The sequence below is a fragment of the Pseudophryne corroboree genome, chromosome 2, assembly GCF_028390025.1.
Source record: "Pseudophryne corroboree isolate aPseCor3 chromosome 2, aPseCor3.hap2, whole genome shotgun sequence".
Lineage (NCBI taxonomy): Eukaryota > Metazoa > Chordata > Amphibia > Anura > Myobatrachidae > Pseudophryne > Pseudophryne corroboree.
The window spans coordinates 927,130,478-927,150,939 of record NC_086445.1 but is presented as its reverse complement, the minus strand read 5'-3'; the positions used below and the strand labels follow the sequence as shown (position 1 = coordinate 927,150,939).

The following is a 20,462-nucleotide window of genomic DNA, read 5'->3' as shown; positions in this document are numbered from 1 at the left end:
TTATGTCAAGTGACACCATAAAATCCCACCCTTCCAGACTGGAGATCACAGCCCGGGGCGATTCCATCTTGAATTTGACCTTTTTCAAGTACAGGTTTAGGGATTTTAGATTTAAAATGGGTCTGACCGAACCATCCGGCTTCGGGACCACGAACAGGGTTGAATAGTACCCTTTCCCCTGTTGGACTTGGGGAACCTTGACAATCACTTGCTGTTGACACAGCTTTTGAATTGCAGCTAACACTACTTCCCTCTCTGGGGGAGAAGCTGGCAGGGCCGACTTGAAAAATCGGCGAGGGGGCACCTCTTCAAATTCCAGTTTGTAGCCTTGGGATACAATATCCATCACCCAAGGATCCACGTCTGACAGAACCCACACCTGGCTGAAGAGTCAAAGACGTGCCCCCACCGGTGCGGACTCCCTCAGTGGAGCCCCAGCGTCATGCAGTGGATTTAGTAGAAGCCGGGGAGGACTTCTGCTCCTGGGAACTAGCCGAAGCAGGTGTTCTCTTCCCTCTACCCTTACCTCTGACGAGGATGGATGAGCCCCGACCTCTTCTGGACTTATGCGACCGAAAGGACTGCATCTGATATTGTGGAGTTTTCTTTTGCTGTGGGGGAACAAAAGGCAAAAAAGTAGATTTACCCGCGGTAGCTGTGGCAACCAGGTCCGCGAGACATTTCCCAAATAAAACTTCACCTCTGTATGGTAAAATCTCCATATGCTTCTTTGAGTCGGCATCACCCGTCCATTGGCGGGTCCACAGGGCTCGCCTAGCAGAAATAGCCATGGCGTTGGCTCTCGAACCTAGCAGCCCAACGTCTCTCTGAGCGTCTCTCATATATAAGACTGCGTCTTTAATGTGACCTAAGGTCAATAAAATGGTATCCCTGTCTAGGGTATCAATGTCAGCTGACAAGGTATCTGTCCAAGCTGCAACTGCGCTACATACCCATGCCGATGCTATTGCCGGTCTGAGTAAAGCACCCGTATACGTATAAATAGATTTTAAGGTAGTTTCCTGTCTGCGATCAGCAGGATCCTTGAGGGCTGCCGTGTCTGGAGACGGTAGCGCCACTTTCTTGGACAGGCGCGTTAAAGCCTTGTCCACCCTGGGTGAGGATTCCCAGCGTACCCTGTCCTGTGCAGGGAAAGGATACGCCATAAGAACCCTCTTGGGAATCTGCAGTTTTTTGTCTGGAGTTTCCCAAGCTTTTCCAAATAACTCGTTCAGCTCATGAGATGGGGGAAAGGTTACCTCAGGTTTCTTTTCCTTATACATGCGCACCCTTGTGTCAGGGACAGAGGGGTCATCTGTGATATGCAAAACATCTTTTATTGCAATAATCATATAATGAATACTTTTGGCCACCCTTGGGTGTAACCTTGCATCATCGTAGTCGACACTGGAGTCAGAATCCGTGTCGGTATCAGTGTCTGCTATTTGGGATAGGGGACGTTTTTGAGACCCTGAAGGGCCCTGTGACACAGTCAAAGCCATGGATTGACTCCCTGCTTTTTCCCTGGACTCTGCTTTGTCCATTCTCTTATGTAATAAGGTCACATTTGCATTAAAAACATTCCACATGTCCAACCAATCATGAGTCGACGTTGCCGACTGAGACACCACAGTCATCTGCTCCACCTCCTCCTTAGATGAGCCTTCCGCTTCAGATATGCCGACACACTTGTACCGACACCCCCACACACACAGGGATATAGTTATAAGGAGACAGTTCCCCAATAAGGCCCTTTGGAGAGACAGAGAGAGAGTATGCCAGCACACACCCAGCGCCAACTGACAATGCAAACAATTTCACAGATAATATAGCGCTTTTATATATAATTAATTGTGTAATACACTCACTGCGCCTTACAAGTGCCCCCCCCCCCCCCCCTCTTTTCAGCCCTGTGTCAGCAGGGGAGAATCCGGGGAGCAAGCTTCTCTGCAGTGCTCTGTGGAGAAAATGGCGCTGGTTAGTGCTGAGAGACCAAGCTCCGCCCCCTCCAGCGGCGGACTTCGGTCCCGCTCAAATGTATAAAACTGGCGGGGGATTTTTATAATTACTGCCTCCATAGCCTATATACCTATAAATGCCAGACTTAGAGGTTTATATTGCTGCCCAGGGCGCCCCCCCCCCCCCCTGCGCCCTGCACCCATCCGTGCCTGCTACTGTGTGTCGTGTGTGGGAGCAATGGAGTGCAGCATTACCGCTGCGTGCTTACCTCAGGGAAGATCTGAAGTCTTCTGCCGCCTTACAAGTCTTCTTTTCTTCTTATACTCACCCGGCTTCTATCTTCCGGCTCTGTGAGGAGGACGGCGGCGTGGCTCTGGGACGAACGGCGAGGGGAGACCTGCGTTCCGACTCCCTCTGGAGCTAATGGTGTCCAGTAGCCTAAGAAGCCGAGCCTATCACTTAAGTAGGTCTGCTTCTCTCTCCTCAGTCCCACGATGCAGGGAGCCTGTTGCCAGCAGTGCTCCCTGAAAATAGAAAACCTAACAAAAGTCTTCTTCAGAGAAACTCAGGAGAGCTCCCCTGTAATGCACCCAATCTCCTCTGGGCACAGGATCTAACTGAGGTCTGGAGGAGGGGCATAGAGGGAGGAGCCAGTGCACACCCATTCTAAAGTTCTTTATAGTGCCCATGTCTCCTGCGGAGCCCGTCTATACCCCCATGGTCCTTACGGAGTCCCCAGCATCCTCTAGGATGTAAGAGAAAAGAAGGGTTATTCCCGGGTTGAATACCGGGTCGGTGGCAGTGTAAACGGGTTCCCAGGTCGATGCGACCCGGGACCCGTTTACTATATAGCGAGAGGCGGCGTGGAGATGATCTCATCTCCCAGCACCGCCTCCACCCCCACCCCCGCTGCCGGCTCCGCCCCTCGCCGCTATGGCAACCGACCCGGCAATATGCCGGGTCAGGAAGCCAGCGCAGAGACACTAATGCCGTATCCCAACCGGGAAGGACCCGTTTCCAATTCCCGGGTGGGATCTGGCATTGGAGATGTGAAAGGGGTAAAATAAAATCAGGCCCATAGTGTCAATCGCCTCAAGTTTACACTTACACTTGGTGATGGTAGCCTTGGGAGGCAGAGGTAGAGACGGAATGAGGGCTAAGTTAATTGAAAGAAGATGATGGTCAAAGAGAAGGAAAGAAAATCGGGACAGTTGGGAGGTATGCATTGTTCGTACTCTTTTTGTTTATGTACTTTGTAAGGTGTGGCAGACCCCTTGTGACACCATATAAAGTATAATATTAATAAATGATCGTGATTACGTGATTATGTTGTTTGCAAATTATGTAAGGTGACTTTAGCATTCGCTGCAAGGATTGTTATCACAACTGCGCACTTTCTTTTTCATCCACTAGGGGTCACTGGAGTACTTTTGGGATATGGACGGCTTTAGCAGAACAAAGAGCACCCTCGCAGCCACACGCAGCTCACTCACTGACCTGCAGGAAGAGCTGGACGGAGCTTACAGACAGAAGCCCCGTCATAGCCCCCCGCTGTGTGGGGTCCGTGTTTCCTGTCACCGCCGCCTGCACCCGCCGCTGTTTGTAGCCGCCCGACACAGCCGCTCCGTCCGCCGCTGTACGGGGCTCAGTGCCCGCCACAGCCGCTTCCAATAAGCTCCCGCCATGAGCCGCTCCTCCGCCGCTCAGACCCCCCGCCCGCACCCGCTGGCCGCACAGAGCACCGCTCTCCACTACAGCGCTCCCCGGCTCCCTGCACCCGATCTCCGGCTTCCGGATACCCGCTCCCCGGTAACTGCTCCCCGCTAAGGCAGCGGTACACGGGGCACAGGGGGAGGGGGAAGATCACAGGCAGCGCAGCTACGGGATCCGGACGTGAAGTCGGACGCACTAACATCGGCAATGTCTAAATCGACAACCGAACATCGACTACACGAACATCGACGGACAACTCTAGTAGACACACGATACATCGACCATAACTTAACATCGACAAATGCAACATCGACAAAGACATAAGGTCGACCAAAAAGACGATCGGCAAACACTAGATCGACATTACTTAGAATCGACCACCCCATGATCGACACCATATATTATCGACCTATCACGTGATCGACAGTATATAAGATCGACAAAGCCCATGATCGACAATAAAACTTCGAAAGTATATGTGATCGACAACCTTAAGATCGACCTAAAATAATACAGGTTGAGTATCCCATATCCAAATATCCGAAATACGGACTTTTTGAGTGAGAATGAGATAGTGAAACTTTTGTTTTTTGATGGCTCAGTGTACACAAACTTTGTTTAATACACACAGTTATTAAAAATATTGTATTAAATGACCTTCAGGCTGTGTGTATAAGGGCCCTCATTCCGAGTTGTTCGCTCGGTATTTTTCATCGCATCGCAGTGAAAATCCGCTTAGTACGCATGCGCAATGTTCGCACTGCGACTGCGCCAAGTAACTTTACTATGAAGAAAGTATTTTTACTCACGGCTTTTTCTTCGCTCCGGCGATCGTAATGTGATTGACAGGAAATGGGTGTTACTGGGCGGATACACGGCGTTTCAGGGGCGTGTGGCTGAAAACGCTACCGTTTCCGGAAAAAACGCAGGAGTGGCCGGGGAAACGGTGGGAGTGCCTGGGCGAACGCTGGGTGTGTTTGTGACGACAACCAGGAACGACAAGCACTGAAATGATCGCACAGGCAGAGTAAGTCTGGAGCTACTCTGAAACTGCTAACTCGTTTGTAATCGCAATATTGCGCGTACGTCGGTCGCAATTTTAAGAAGCTAAGATTCACTCCCAGTAGGCGGCGGCTTAGCGTGTGTAACTCTGCTACATTCGCCTTGCGAGCGAACAACTCGGAATGAGGGCCAAGGTGTATATGAAACATAAATGAATTGTGTGAATGTAGATACACTTTGTTTAATGCACAAAGTTATAAAAAATATTGGCTAAAATTATCTTCAGGCTGTGTGTATAAGGTGTATATGAACCATAAATGCATTCTGTGCTTAGATTTAGGTCCCATCGCCATGATATATCATTATGGTATGCAATTATTCCAAAATACGGAAAAATCCGATATCCAAAATACCCCTGGTCCCAAGCATTTTGGATAAGGGATACTCAACCTGTATCGGCAAAATGTATGATCGACAAAATAAAAATCGAAAACAGATGATCGACTTCATTATGATCGACAAGAAGTATAACCGACAACAAGAGGATCACTAATATTTTAATCGACAAAAGGAAGATCTAAATTTAGAACATCAATAACACTTTGGTCCCCGTCCAAACCTCAACCCCCGCCGCTACTTTAAGCCGTGGCACTACAGCTCCCAGCCTGCCCTTCAATCCCTCACAGCATTACTGAAAATGCCTAGCCCAATGTCCACCCTGCAGTCACATACCTGAAGGGATAGGCACCCCCAGTCCCAGTTCTGCACCCCCTCTCCTGCCTGACCCCTTACCCGCTAATTCTAGACGCCCAGACCCAGGCGCGCCTCTTCATCCCATCTATACATACAGGTCTACTTTAAGACGGTCCCCGTCTAAACCTCAACCCCCACCGCTACTTGAAGCTGTGGCACTACAGCTCCCAGCCTGCCCTTCAATCCCTCACAGCGTTCCTTAAAATGCCAGGCCCAACGTCCACCCTGCAGTCACATACCTGAAGGGATAGGCACCCCCAGTCCCAGCTCTGCACCCCCTCTCCTGCCTGACCCCTTACCCGCTAATTCTAGACGCCACAGGTTTAGAGCCACAGGAATTCATGATTGCGTACTTACACATTCCGATTTGGCCACCTCATCAGAGGTTCTTGCGTTTTGCGATACGGCAGAACCATTACCAGTTTCAGGCTCTACCGTTTGGCCTCTCGTCAGCGCCTCGGGTATTCACCAAGTGATGTCTGTGATGATAGCTCATCTCAGATCCCTGGGAGTGATCATAGTTCCGTACTTGGACGATCTGCTCATCAAAGCTCCGTCTCAACAGATGCTCCTCCAACATGCGTTGCTGACGTACAATGTACTAGTTCAGCACGGTTGGATTGTCAACTTCAAGAAATCACATCTGATTCCGTCTCAACGACTTCAATTCCTAGGTATGATTCTCGATACGGTAGATCAAAGAATTTACCTACCAGAACAGAAAGTACAGATTATTCGTCATCTGGTACAATAAGTGCTCAAGCCACGCACAGTCTCGGTATGTTTGTGCATTCGGCTGTTAGACACAATGGTGGCGGCTTTCGAATCGCTTCAGTTTGGAAGATTTCACTCACGTCCTTTTCAACTGGATGTGCTCGCACAGTGGTCGGGCTCGCATCTGCAGATTCACCAGAGGGTGAGGTTGTCTCCACGGGCCAGAGTATCCCTACTCTGGTGGCTCAAAGTACACAATCTAACCGCAGGGAAACGGTTCGGCGTCTGGAATTGGATAATTCTAACGACGGACGCGAGTCTCAGAAGTTGGGGAGCTGTAGTTCAAAATTGTCAGCTCCAGGGTCTCTGGGCGGATCACGAAAGATTGCTGTCTATAAATGTCCTGGAACTCCGGGCAATTTACAATGCGCTACGACAAGCAGTGCACATGCTCCGGTCTCAGACTGTCCAGGTGCAGTCAGACAACGCGACGGCAGTCGCGTACATCAACAAACAAGGAGGAACGAGAAGCCGCATGGCCATGCGGGAAATAGCTCGAATCCTCAATTGGGCCGAGCATCACCAAGTGATATTGTCGGCAGTGTTCATTCCAGGAGTGGACAACTGGGAGGCAGATTATCTCAGCCGCTGGGATTTTCATCCAGGAGAATGGGCATTAAATCCAGAAGTGTTTCACATGTTGGTCCAGAGGTGGGGTTACCCACAAGTGGATCTGATGGCATCGCGCCACAATCACCAAACGCCCCAGTATGTGTCCAGAACGCGAGATCCAAAGGCAGTGGCGGTGGATGCTCTCACTATCACGTGGCCGTACAGCCTCGTGTATCTATCTGTTTCCACCATTTCTGCTGCTCCCTCTTTTGCTAAAACGAATCAAACGAGAGTCCGCCACAGTCATACTAGTGGCGCCTTATTGGCCTCGGAGAGCTTGGTTCTCGGATCTCCGCGGACTACTCGCAGAGGATCCTTGGCCGCTCCCGCTATGTCCAGACCTGTTACAACAGGGTCCGTTCCTTTATCCCCCGATTTAACGTGGCTGCGTTTGACGGAGTGGCTGTTGAGACCGCCCTCTTAAGAAGAGAGGGCATACCAGAATCGGTTATACCAACCATGTTACGTGCTAGGAAGCCAGTTACGGCAGCTCATTATTACAGAATTTGGCATGCCTATATCGGTTGGTGTGAAGCTCGGAAGTTTCCGACATCATCTTTCAAGTTATCCCGTCTTTTGTTATTTCTACAGACGGGGTTAGATGGAGGACTGCGTTTATCTACACTAAAGGTGCAGGTCTCTGCTTTGTCAATTTACTTTCAAAGACGATTGGCTCTATTGCCGTCTGTACACACCTTTCTGCACACCTTTCAGAGTACAGCCTCCATTCATTCCACCTACAGCGCCATGGGACTTGAATCTGGTTTTAGATTTTTTACAGTCTTCATATTTTGAACCCTTACAACGAGTGGATATTAAGTTTCTCACTTGGAAAACTTTCTCCTAGCCTTAGCTTCAGCAAGGCGTGTTTCTGATTTGGGTGCCTTGTCATGCAAGCCACCGTATTTGGTGTTTCATGATGACAAAGCGGAACTTCAGACGAATCCCGCTTTCTTGCCAAAGGTAGTGTCATCTTTTCACATCAATCAACCAATAGTAGTTCCTGTGTTAACAGAAGATTCTGGAACTTTGGATGTGGTACGCGCACTATGCGTTTATGTATCCCGAACGTCTACAGTTCGTAAAACGGATATGTTGTTTGTTCTCTATGATGCTGCCAAGATGGGTTGGCCAGCTTCTAAGCAGACCTTATCCAGATGGATTAAACTGACCATACGTCAGGCTTACCTTCATGCTAGGTTACAGCCTCCTACATCAGTAACAGCTCATTCCACACGTTATGTGGGAACTTCATGGGCAGCTGGTCGTGGGGCATCTACGACGCAGCTTTGCCGTGCGGCTACATGGTCACCAGTGCACACGTTTGTGCGCTTTTACAAGTTTGATACGTTTGCGGCATCAGCATCTAGCTTTGGCCGCCTAGTGTTACAGGTGCCAAACAGCTCTCCCGCCCACGGGGGAAGCTTTGGTACATCCCAAGAGTACTCCAGTGACCCCTAGTGGATGAAAAAGAAAATAGGATTTTGGTACTTACCAGGTAAATCCTTTTCTTTGAATCCATAATGGGGCACTGGACGCTCACCCAGAGCAGTTTTACCTGGTTTGTGGTAAGTTCAGTGGATCTTATGGTAACACATTCTCACCAACTGGTTAAAATTTTCAAGTTCTATCGGTTATGGTGTGAACTGTTTAGTTGTCAGTAACGTTATGTGTCAACTTTATTGTTGTCCGTTATGTTATATGTAATTCTCGAGTGTCAACCTCTCTAGCGCTCCTGTTTGGCTCAGTAAAAAACACTGAGGTACTCTGGGAATATGGAGGGGAGGAGAGTTACTAAATTTAAATATGCAGTGCCTTTGGTCTGCTAAAGCCGTCCATATCCCAAGAGTACTCCAGTGCCCCCTATGGATTCAAAGAAAAGGATTTACCTGGTAAGTACCAAAATCCTATTTTCGTTACTGTTGCAGAGAGTGTTCGACTCAGCATACACATGTTATTGTGATTTGCTTTTTGGACGCATCTTGTTCTTGCGTCTTCTACTTAAAATGCATCAAATTCCACTTGAACCCCAGTGGCTGCAAAAAGACCTGTGCAAGTAGGACTTGTGTGTTGGACCCAATGCATACCAGTTGGGAGGCTCCTGTAGTCAGAGAATAGACGCTGTGCGCATGCGCACAGCGTCTATTTAGTGCAGACAAAGGGAGAGAGGGCATGCCAGCAGCTCACAGAGCGCTGGGAATGCCCCTTCAGTGATGAAAACGGGAGCGTGGCTCGCAATTGCGAGCTCTCCTGTGAAGCCATGCCCCTTTCTCTTAGGCCACACCCTTTTTTTGGACGGGCGCGCGCAGCTGTCCCTCTTTAAAGGTTAGTAATGTTGGGAGCTATGCCATTGAGACAATATAACCAATCACAAATGCCACCCTTCTTGTTCCAGAACTGCATTTATCTGGTCCCTTACTGTGTTGTTACATCACATAATCTGTGAAAACAATTTACCCTGACAGTAGTAATGAAACTCAGTCACAAACCAAACCACATGCATGTTGGGCATTTAGCAAATGTATTGTTGACGTGTTCCTTGCTAGAATATTCCTTTAATCACAGCATTAATTTGTAGTTTTAAACGTGTTCTTTTTTTTCTCCAACTCAGTGCACCTTCACCTCCTCATTCCATTAGCTTATTTGATTTGGCCTGTGATGTCACTGAGCTCAGCACTTTGTTCAGTCTTTCGCAAACAGACTTTTTTTTTTTTTTATTAAACAAGCCAGTCTTTCAAAGCGCCGTCATGTTTGTTCTTACATTAAAACCTAACCACAGTTTGTGTGTCTAACTTTACAACTACTTTCTTATTCCCGAGGTCACATATTTAGATCAAAAAGATATTAGTTCCACTGTAGTATGTTAAGGTACTATGAGCAGATCTTCCAATCCTGTTGTTTTGGTGCATATGGTTGTTAGTCCTTAAGTTTACTGTACAGAGTTGTAGAATTTATAAGTTTTAAAGGCCTTTGTTATCTATGTCTCTTTTTATGGTATGCGGTCTACACGAAAATGTCTACAGTTAATAGGTCAACCACTAATGGTCGACATACAGTAGGGCGACATGGTCAAAAGATCGACAGGTTTAAAAGGTAAACATGACAATGGTCGACACACATATGGTCAAAATTTAATTACAATTTCCGTGTCGACCTTTTGACCCTGGCAAATTTTTCTACTGTCTACCTATTCCATGTCGACATTTTGGCCAGGATACGGTCATTAGGTCGACCACACTTAGGTCGACAGTCATTAGGTTGACCACTATTGGTTGACATACATTAGGTCGACATGGTCACTAGGTCGACATGTACTAGGTCAACATGGAAAATGGTCGACATGCATTTTTCACATTTTCTTTACTTTTTCATACATTACAATCCACGTGGACTATGATTGGGAATAGTAACCTGTGCCGAGTGCAGCGGTAGCGTAGCGAGGCACCTTGCCCGAAGCTCGCGAGCCATGCGTGGGGACACGGTGCACTAACTGGGGTTCCCTGTCACTTTACAATAAAAAAAGACACAAAAAAAAGGTAAAAAAAACTCATTTCGACCTTTTTCCATGTCGACCTTGTTTATGTCGACCTAATTACTGTGTCGACCTAGTCATTGTCGACCTTTAGTGGTCGACCTAATGACTGTCGACCCTATGACCCATGCCCCTTTTGGCCCTGTCAAACGAATGCATGCCGACCGTTAGTGGTCGACATATTGACTGTAGAACTTTTTAGTGTAATGATCCACACCCCTTTTTACTACATCTATATATGAATTTGGTTTAATTTTAATGGGTCATTTTCATTTTAAAATTAAACTGTTTATTGAGTGAACAATACCAGTCTACAGCAATGATATGACAATTACATTTCAGGTCAGGCAATAGGCAGTAATATCTAAAGCTTTGTATGTCTGTAAGTAACAATGTGCAGAGCCGGCCCTAACCAATATGATGCCCTAGGCAAGATTTTGGCTGGTGCCCCCTAGCACCACCGCTGGTTCCGCCTCTGACCTTGCACCTCTTTCCCAGCACCATCACCCCTCACCCATAGCAGTCCTTATTTTGGTGTTTGTACCCCCTATATTTTAAATAGGAACAGTTTGCACATTTGGCGCAGCCTAAAAAGGGGTGTGTTTTTGCTGGCAAGGGGCATGGCCACACAACAGTAACCCCAATTCCAATTACACCACACAGTACTGCAACTTCATTCACATTTGATCATGCGATAGTGTTCATAATTCATATTACATCCCACAGTAGCATCACTTTACCTTATAAACGTTACTACTCACAGTAGAGCCCCTTATTCACATTACATCACACCCTATTGCTCTTTATTCACATTAGACGACACAGTAGTGCCCTTTCTATACGCAACGCCACATAGTAGAGCACCTTATACACATAATGCCACACATTAGTAATGCATTTATACACATAATTCCACACAGTAATGCCCCTTACACATATGAGACACATTATTAATGTCCTTATAAACATAATGCGCCTTACACATTATGACAACCTTTATTAATGCCCTTTTACACATAATGACCCTTACACATAAGCCGCACATTATTAATGCCCTTATACACATAATGACACACATTTGCTGCACATTATTAGTGCCCCTATACACGTAATGACACACATACAGTAGTACCCTTTTACACATATGCCGCACATTATTAATGCCCTTATACACATAATGGCACGCATAGTGCCCCTTACACATATGTTGCACATTATTAATGCATTTTTACATGACACACATAATGCTCCTTACACATTTTACGTACACTACTGCACAACCAACCCACTCACATGCACACAGCAATCACACTGCCACTAACACTGTGACCTCTGCCTCTGCTTGATACAGATGTGTCCTCAAAAATATTGCCTCAATGCTAACATCTGGCACCTTTTTTTTTATGAAAATGCATCTTATTTGAATTGCTATGTGGCTAGGATGCACAAGCAGCTTCTACTGATTAAAATGATATGCAGCATGCCTATATACTGTGTGAGACTGTGGCTGTACCTGCATATGAAATGCTACACACAGAATATAGGCATGCCGCATATCATTGTAATCAGCAGAAATTGCTGATGCCCCTAGGCATATCAAATGCCCTAGGCAATTGCCTAGTTTGCCTATGGCCGGCTCTGACAATGTGCATGCTATCACAATTGGGTAGACCTACTAAGTGTTGACATTTGCAAGCAGCCAATTCTTTTATCCCCAAAATGTTAAATATCAATAATATTAAATGCAAAACATGCCTGCTTCTGAATTTAATAATATTGCCATTTTACATTTTACACTAAGACTCGCAGAGAGTTGGTGACTTGCAAGTGTTTGCAAGTTATAGCCAAACAGGCTAGGACACAATGGCAGTTCTGTGTTAGGTGCCATGCAGTGTGGGCAATAATACCCCTCTTGTACCAAAGTCACGTGCACCCGAAAAAGGAGGTGGACTGTCAGAAAGGGGAAAGAGTGACACTTGGGTGCAGCCCGCACCCCCTGCATGCAGTGTGATGCCTGTGCTGGGACATATAAGGGTGTCTGAAAAATAAGCGTTGTTTCTCTTTCTTTAAACATCTGCGATAACATAAAGTGAAAGTACCTGGAATAAAAATTCGCAGTTTTCAACCTGGAACGCTACGTCCTTTACACCATCTCCATGCTTGATTAAATGTTGACCCATCTCTGTGTAGATTAGAAAATAGAATCATTATTAGATATTATCCTGTTAATTCATTAAGGCTATCTGCCACACATACAGATTTAAAAGTATTTTTGTGCACAAGCAACTTTTTCCTATGCACCATTCAGTAAATGCGGCAAACCAGACTACAATTCTTTCTGATGTTGATTCTGTGCACATACAGTAGTTAATGGGCCTAATTCAGACTTGGTCGCACCCAGACGTTTTTTTTGCACTGCTGCAACCAGGTAATCGCCGCCTACAGGGGAGAAGGTTAGCGCATCACTGGGGTGCAAACGGCTGTGCAGAGAGCTGCACAAACAAAAGGACTTACTCAGCCGCTGCGACTATCCGGGCCACTGGTGACGTCAGGAATCCTCCTCCGGAATGGGTGGACACACCTGCGTTTTTCTGGACACTCCCAGGAAACGGTGAGTTGTCGCCCAGGAACGCCTTCTGCCTGTCAATCTTCTTGCGATCGCCCCAGTGATTGCTTTCTTCGTAGAAACCGTCACGCCTGCGCATTGCGGACCGCATGCATGTGCTGTTCAGACCTGATCGCACGGCTGGGAAAAAAGGCAGCGTGCGATCGGGTCTGAATGACCCCCAATGTTTCTACAATAACTGATTTCTGAATAAGCTTAATTAGCTTACTTGTATTTTACACTACATCTTTACATGAAAAGGTCTTGCTAACTCCATGTGTAAAGGTAGGCCTTACACTTTTAGTATGTGCAATAAAAGCACTTAGGGAGGAGTCTGCACATTTTTTGCAGATCCAAACCCCCACGGGGAAGCCAACCCTAGTGCCAAATGGACTAGTGCTGGTGCAATGATGGTGGAGAACAGGGGCATATTAAGAGAGGAGGGGGCCCGTATGAATCTCCGCCCAGGCCACCTCTCAAGCCGGCAGAGCAAGGAGCGCTAGTAGCATTTGAAGCTGTGGCAGAATCCACTCTGCATGCACAGGCCCAGGGGCGGATTGGGAACAAAAAGCGGCCCTGGAAAAATTTGTACTAGTGGCCCAACATGGGCAGCACCAGAGGTGTAAGGTCTAGCCATGGGCCATGGCAGCAGCATCCTCCCCCCAAGGCTTTCCAGATAGTGGGCATGTCCAGCATCAAGGGGGAAGTTAAAAGGAAATAAAATTAAATGTTATGAGCACATTATATGATACACCTTCAGAATTTAGGAAACTATATTATTCTTTAGAAAAATATATTTTCTTGCTTATTACACCAACCGCGTATCCCAATCACTATTCACTCAATCTTATATGCCAGCCAAGTAGGCAGACAGAGCATACACTAGATCATCTGCAATCACAGGCTAAGTGGCAGTAATTTTCATATATGCAAATTATTTTGCATCTTATTCATTATGTCTATAAAAAGGACCACATGTCCTCAAACAAAACAGGCCCCACGGGTGCGTCGGCCCACCGGGGATCTTCCCTGCAAACCCTATGGCCAATCCGCCTCTGCACAGGCCTCTGGGAAAATGGAGCAGCGGGCATTTTCCTACCAGTATTCCTACTGCATATGCGCAAAACACCAGGAACATGGCCACTGTGCCATTTTCCCAGTGATTTGTGCAGCCCTGTCGCTGCTGGTGTAGGACTCCAGAGAGGTAAGTATTGAACAAATGGGTACAGGTTGTGTGGTGTGTATACACCTTGCACACATAATAAATATGCCTTTTGTGAGAGAAACTCACACTGCAGGTCCCCTATATGGTTCCACCAGCCCTGCCTGGTCAAGCCTAGTTACTGGGAAATCGTGCTCTTTGTCCCACCAGTTTATTTCAATCCAGCCCGTAGGTTTCATCGCCTAAAACTGGTTAAAAAGTATGTGTGGAGGGAACCCAAAGCAACCTTTTTTTTATAATTTAAACTTTTATTATATTTTAATAAAAAGTCAAGCCTTTGTGGATCGGCTGTGCAGAGAGCTGCACAAACAAAAGGACTTACTCAGCCGCTGCGACTATCCGGGCCACTGGTGACGTCAGGAATCCTCCTCCAGAATGGGTGGACACACCTGCGTTTTTCTGGACACTCCCAGGAAACGGTGAGTTGTCGCCCAGGAACGCCTTCTGCCTGTCAATCTTCTTGCGATCGCCCCAGTGATTGCTTTCTTCGTAGAAACCGTCGCGCCTGCGCATTGCGGACCGCATGCATGTGCTGTTCAGACCTGATCGCACGGCTGGGAAAAAAGGCAGCGTGCGATCGGGTCTGAATGACCCCCAATGTTTCTACAATAACTGATTTCTGAATAAGCTTAATTAGCTTACTTGTATTTTACACTACATCTTTACATGAAAAGGTCTTGCTAACTCCATGTGTAAAGGTAGGCCTTACACTTTTAGTATGTGCAATAAAAGCACTTAGGGAGGAGTCTGCACATTTTTTGCAGATCCAAACCCCCACGGGGAAGCCAACCCTAGTGCCAAATGGACTAGTGCTGGTGCAATGATGGTGGAGAACAGGGGCATATTAAGAGAGGAGGGGGCCCGTATGAATCTCCGCCCAGGCCACCTCTCAAGCCGGCAGAGCAAGGAGCGCTAGTAGCATTTGAAGCTGTGGCAGAATCCACTCTGCATGCACAGGCCCAGGGGCGGATTGGGAACAAAAAGCGGCCCTGGAAAAATTTGTACTAGTGGCCCAACATGGGCAGCACCAGAGGTGTAAGGTCTAGCCATGGGCCATGGCAGCAGCATCCTCCCCCCAAGGCTTTCCAGATAGTGGGCATGTCCAGCATCAAGGGGGAAGTTAAAAGGAAATAAAATTAAATATTATGAGCACATTATATGATACACCTTCAGAATTTAGGAAACTATATTATTCTTTAGAAAAATATATTTTCTTGCTTATTACACCAACCGCGTATCCCAATCACTATTCACTCAATCTTATATGCCAGCCAAGTAGGCAGACAGAGCATACACTAGATCATCTGCAATCACAGGCTAAGTGGCAGTAATTTTCATATATGCAAATTATTTAGCATCTTATTCATTATGTCTATAAAAAGGACCACATGTCCTCAAACAAAACAGGCCCCACGGGTGCGTCGGCCCACCGGGAATCTTCCCTGCAAACCCTGTGGCCAATCCGCCTCTGCACAGGCCTCTGGGAAAATGGAGCAGCGGGCATTTTCCTACCAGTATTCCTACTGCATATGCGCAAAACACCAGGAACATGGCCACTGTGCCATTTTCCCAGTGATTTGTGCAGCCCTGTCGCTGCTGGTGTAGGACTCCAGAGAGGTAAGTATTGAACAAATGGGTACAGGTTGTGTGGTGTGTATACACCTTGCACACATAATAAATATGCCTTTTGTGAGAGAAACTCACACTGCAGGTCTCCCCTACATGGTTCCACCAGCCCTGCCTGGTCAAGCCTAGTTACTGGGAAATCGTGCTCTTTGTCCCACCAGTGTATTTCAATCCAGCCCTTAGGTTTCATCGCCTAAAACTGGTTAAAAAGTATGTGTGGAGGGAACCCAAAGCAACCTTTTTTTTATAATTTAAACTTTTATTATATTTTAATAAAAAGTCAAGCCTTTGTGGATCCTGGGGTTACATGCAGCATAAACCACTGGGATTTGCGGCAGGATTGTGGTGACTTTGTGGCGAGATAGTGGTTTAGTAACTGATAGGGATTGATGGCAGGTTCTTTTTTGAAAGTCAAATAGTAAATGGTGTAGATGGTTTACGGGTTCTATAGGTTCTAAACCCCAATAAACCCACTGCTTAGTATATCTTGTCCTAGGTTATGTTAGTTAGTTAGTTAGTTAGTAAGTTAGTTAGTTGAGGACAGGAACTGAGCAGGAGCCAATACTGTAATAGCCCTTTCAGAATGCCTGGGTCACGGCTCAGTCTGAAAGGGGTCAGAAAAAATAACCCGGGTCGAGTGACCCAGCAATCCAACCCAGGGAAGCAACTAGGGTTAGACACGGGTCTGACCCGGTTCATGGTGCAGTGTGAACGCTCCGACCCAGGTCACAATGACCCGGGTCATGCTGCATACCACCAGATAGGCTGCATGCAGTAGTGCTTGGAGATGACATCAACTCCAAGCATCCACTGTGAAGCCAGATAGACCCGGGGTCCGGTGTGAACGGCTGGACCTGGTAATAACCTTGGTCAGCTTCCCGGTGTGAAAGGGGTCTGAGGCAGGTACCATTCAGGTTGGACCCGTGTTCAAAATGCCGGGTTGGACCCAGGATTTTGACCTGAAAGGGGTAATAGAGACACTCAAGTGCCAGGAAGCGTGATGTGTCTCATCTGGGGAATACATTGCCAAGATTGCCAAGTGATTTACTGTAAAATATTCTGCAGAGAGAGAAAGAGAGAGTGAAACTGCAGCAACTGACTGAGAGAACCACGGAGAGAAAATGACTTGTTATCTTTACATTAAGCTGCTACAACTAAAATGGTAAGATGCTTTGCTGCCAACTGAATACCGAGGGCTGAAGAAATAAGTGTGCACTCCCTACAGGTGCTTTATTTTTTATTTTCTTCTAGAGTAATTTTGCTAACAAAGAAAAGCTTCTTTCCTTTTAAAAAGTTCATGTTGTCGGTGGGTTACCCTTGTGTGCACCTAAACACACATGACCAATAGGCTGCTACCAGAGGTAATTCCCTGCCAATATGGTTACAGTATGGTGGAGAAATGTCTGCACAAGTATTTTTTGAAAATGACAAGAAAATTGGACAATTTGTCATAGCAGCACTGGATCTACAGGTCTATCTGAACAAACTGAGGAAAGTTGTGAGGGGATACGGTCGTTCGGTCGACACAGCTTAGGTCGACAGTCATTAGGTCGACCACTGAAGGTCGACATGCATTAGGTCGACATGGTCAACATGGTCATTAGGTTGACATGTACTAGGTCGACAGGTCAAAAGGTTGACATGAGTTTTTCACATTTTTTTTCTTCTTTTTTTGACTTTTTTATACTTGATGATCCACGTGGACTACAATTGGGAACGGTAACCTGTGCTGAATGCAGCGGTAGCGGAGCGAGGCACCTTGGCCGAAGCATGGCTGAGCGAAGACACAGTGCACTAATTGGGGTTCCCCGTCACTTTACGTAAAAAATGACACCAAAAAAAGTCCAAAAACCCATGTTGACCTTTTGACCTGTCGACCTAGTACATGTCGACCTAATGACCATGTCGACCTATTGACCCTGTTGACCTAATGCATGTCGACCTTCCATGGTTGACCCAATGACTGTCGACCTAGGTTGAGTCGACCCAACGACCCATACCCGTTGTGAGTGAAAAGCTGGTATATATGAATATTTACAAGGTGATGTAAAATGTATCCAAAGAGCAATTTGATAAATTGCCATTGTGAACTGGTTGTTTTTGTCCTTGGAGATAAGAGAATCCATAAATGTTGTATGTTGAAGTTAATGTTGTGCTGTGTGGTTTACAGAGAAAGCAAAAGTCTTAAAACTGATGAAAGTGAAATTCTGAAAAGGAACTCATGAACTTGGGGCCTAGTTCAGTTCAGACCTGATCGCAGCAGCAAATTTGTTTGCCAGTATTTACCCTGCACAGAAACAATATAACCCACCCAAATCTAACTCTGGGGGTAATTCAGAGTGATCGCAGCAGCAAATTTGTTAGCAGTTGGGCAAAACCATGTGCACTGCAGGGGAGGCAGATATAACATGTGCAGAGAGAGTTAGATTTCTGTGCAGGGTAAATACTGGCTGCTTTATTTTTACACTGCAATTTAGATTTCAGTTTGAACACACCCCACCCAAATCTAACTCTCTCTGCACATGTTATATCTGCCCCCCGTGCAGTGCACATGGTTTTGCCCAACTGCCAACAAATTTGCTGCTGCGATCAACTCTGAATTAGGCCCTCTCTCTGCACATGTTACATCTGCCCCCACTGCAGTGCAAATGGTTTTGCCCATAATACCCCTTTTCCACCTACGAGCACGGGTCGCAGCCGGGAGCCAGCCCCTTTCCAATAAGCAGTCACCAATCCGGCATATTGCCGGGTTGGTGACGCTGCTAGTGACGCGGCAGGGGCGGCGCTGGGAGATCGCATGATCTCCCAGTGTCGCACTTCCATACAGTGTAAACGGGAGCCGTGTCGCATCGACACGGCTCCCGTTTACACTACAACCATTCCCGGATCATTCCCGTGTCCTACCCAGGTAGATACCCGGGTAGAATTCAGGGGTCACTTGATCTGGGTTTTTGCGGGGGGACCCTTTTCCACTTGCAAAAAACACGGGTAAATGCGCGCCCCCGTGCATTTACCCGTGTTTTTTGAGCTAGTGGAAAAGGGGTATTAGCTAACAAATTTGCTGCTGCAATCAGGTCTGAATTAGGCCCTTGGTCTGTGGTTATAGTGTGCTACAGCAGTGTTTTAATTTGTGAACTTACATTTAAAATAGGGGGTTAAAAGACAGAAACCCAAATATTTATTTACTGAAGTTAAAAGTGTTTAGGTGGCATATTCATCATCGCTTAATTTCTACAAAAGTAGGCGAAAAGGAACATTTTCACCTACTTTTGTAAAGATTATGTTTTGGGGCTATTCATCATGAAGGTATCACAGGAGATATCACTGATATCTCCTGCTTACCTTTCACTTTCGATCTGGCCCGAGGTTCCCATACACTAGTGTGGGGATCTCATTCATTAAGCTCCAAAAACACAATATTTTCGGAGCTTGACTGTGGAAACATTCGCCATCTACAGAAGACGAATGCTCCCTCACCCCCGCTTCTTACCTATTGGAAGCAGTCCCGGCTTGTGAAGTGCTAGCCCTGACTAATTTTTTTACCGCTACGAAAGTAGCAGCGAAAGAATTTGTGGAGACAGCTGATTTTTGTATCAGCTGTCTCTACGTCCAAGCAATGATGAATTGCTTTGGCGCTCACCGCAAGTTAGAATGTTAATTATCGGGGGCCGATAATTAAAATGATGAATATGCCCCTAGATCTCCCTACTTAAGAGTTAATTGTGGTGCAGAACCTGTGCAGATTTTAAATTGAGAAGTTTATTGTGACATATACAGATTACCCTTGTCCCAAGTATGCAAGGTCAGCAAAACTGTTTGCTATATGGAAAGTGCTTCATCTGTATGAAGATAACAGGAGGAATAAAACATAAAACTTTGGCAAGAAAAAAAGGATATTTACAAAAGATTGCACAAATTTGTCTCAAAAGATACAAAACCAGGATTATTGTCTGCAGTCTGGAAATTAAGGGTTTTAGAATTTATGGAACAGGAACACCTACAGTATATCCTAAGATAAGAGTGTGATCCTTTACAATGTTCTAGACAAAGAAACATTTAAAGTTCAAAAAGAAAATCTGAAAAAGTTTGTTGTCAATGCAAAAGTGTGGTGCTGGGTCTGTCTAGCGTGGGCTATATGACAAAAGAAAAGTTTGAGTATATGAACCAGGTTCTGCATGAAATGCTGCATGAAACCAGGGGCAAACACAGGATTGAGCGAGGGGGGTTTACGTGGGTGGGTGGGTGTGTATGTATATGTCTATGTATGTGTGCTGTGTGTGTATGTGTATATATATATATATATACACACACACACGTACGTACGTACGTACGTACGTACATGTATATTATATATATATATGTACATATAGATATATGTATGTACAAATAAATATATGTGTGTGTGTGTATGTGTGTGTATATATATATATATATAAATATATATATATATAATTATTATTGTTATTATTATCCTTTATATGGTGCCACAAGGGATCCCCAGTGCCCATTACATAGTACATAATCAAATTAGCAAACAAGAAAACAGCACTTACAGTTAAAGACAATACTGGACAGGTATAGAAAAGCCGGGGTTAGGTGCCATCAAAGGGAGTATGGAGTATAAGATAGCGTAAGTAAGAAAAGGAAAGGCACATGAGGAAAGA

At 46.1% G+C, this 20,462-nt stretch overlaps 1 protein-coding gene across 2 annotated transcripts in view; it reads right to left on the bottom strand.

Annotated features, from left to right (window-relative positions):
* Nucleotides 1-20,462, bottom strand: part of LOC135050072 (4-hydroxyphenylpyruvate dioxygenase) — a 203,397-nt gene that overhangs the window by 76,646 nt on the left and 106,289 nt on the right. For both annotated transcript variants that reach the window (XM_063956195.1, XM_063956196.1), the window contains one exon: nucleotides 12,445-12,527. In XM_063956195.1, the coding sequence (XP_063812265.1) occupies nucleotides 12,445-12,527 (83 nt within the window). The remainder of the gene's footprint in view (nucleotides 1-12,444; nucleotides 12,528-20,462) is intronic.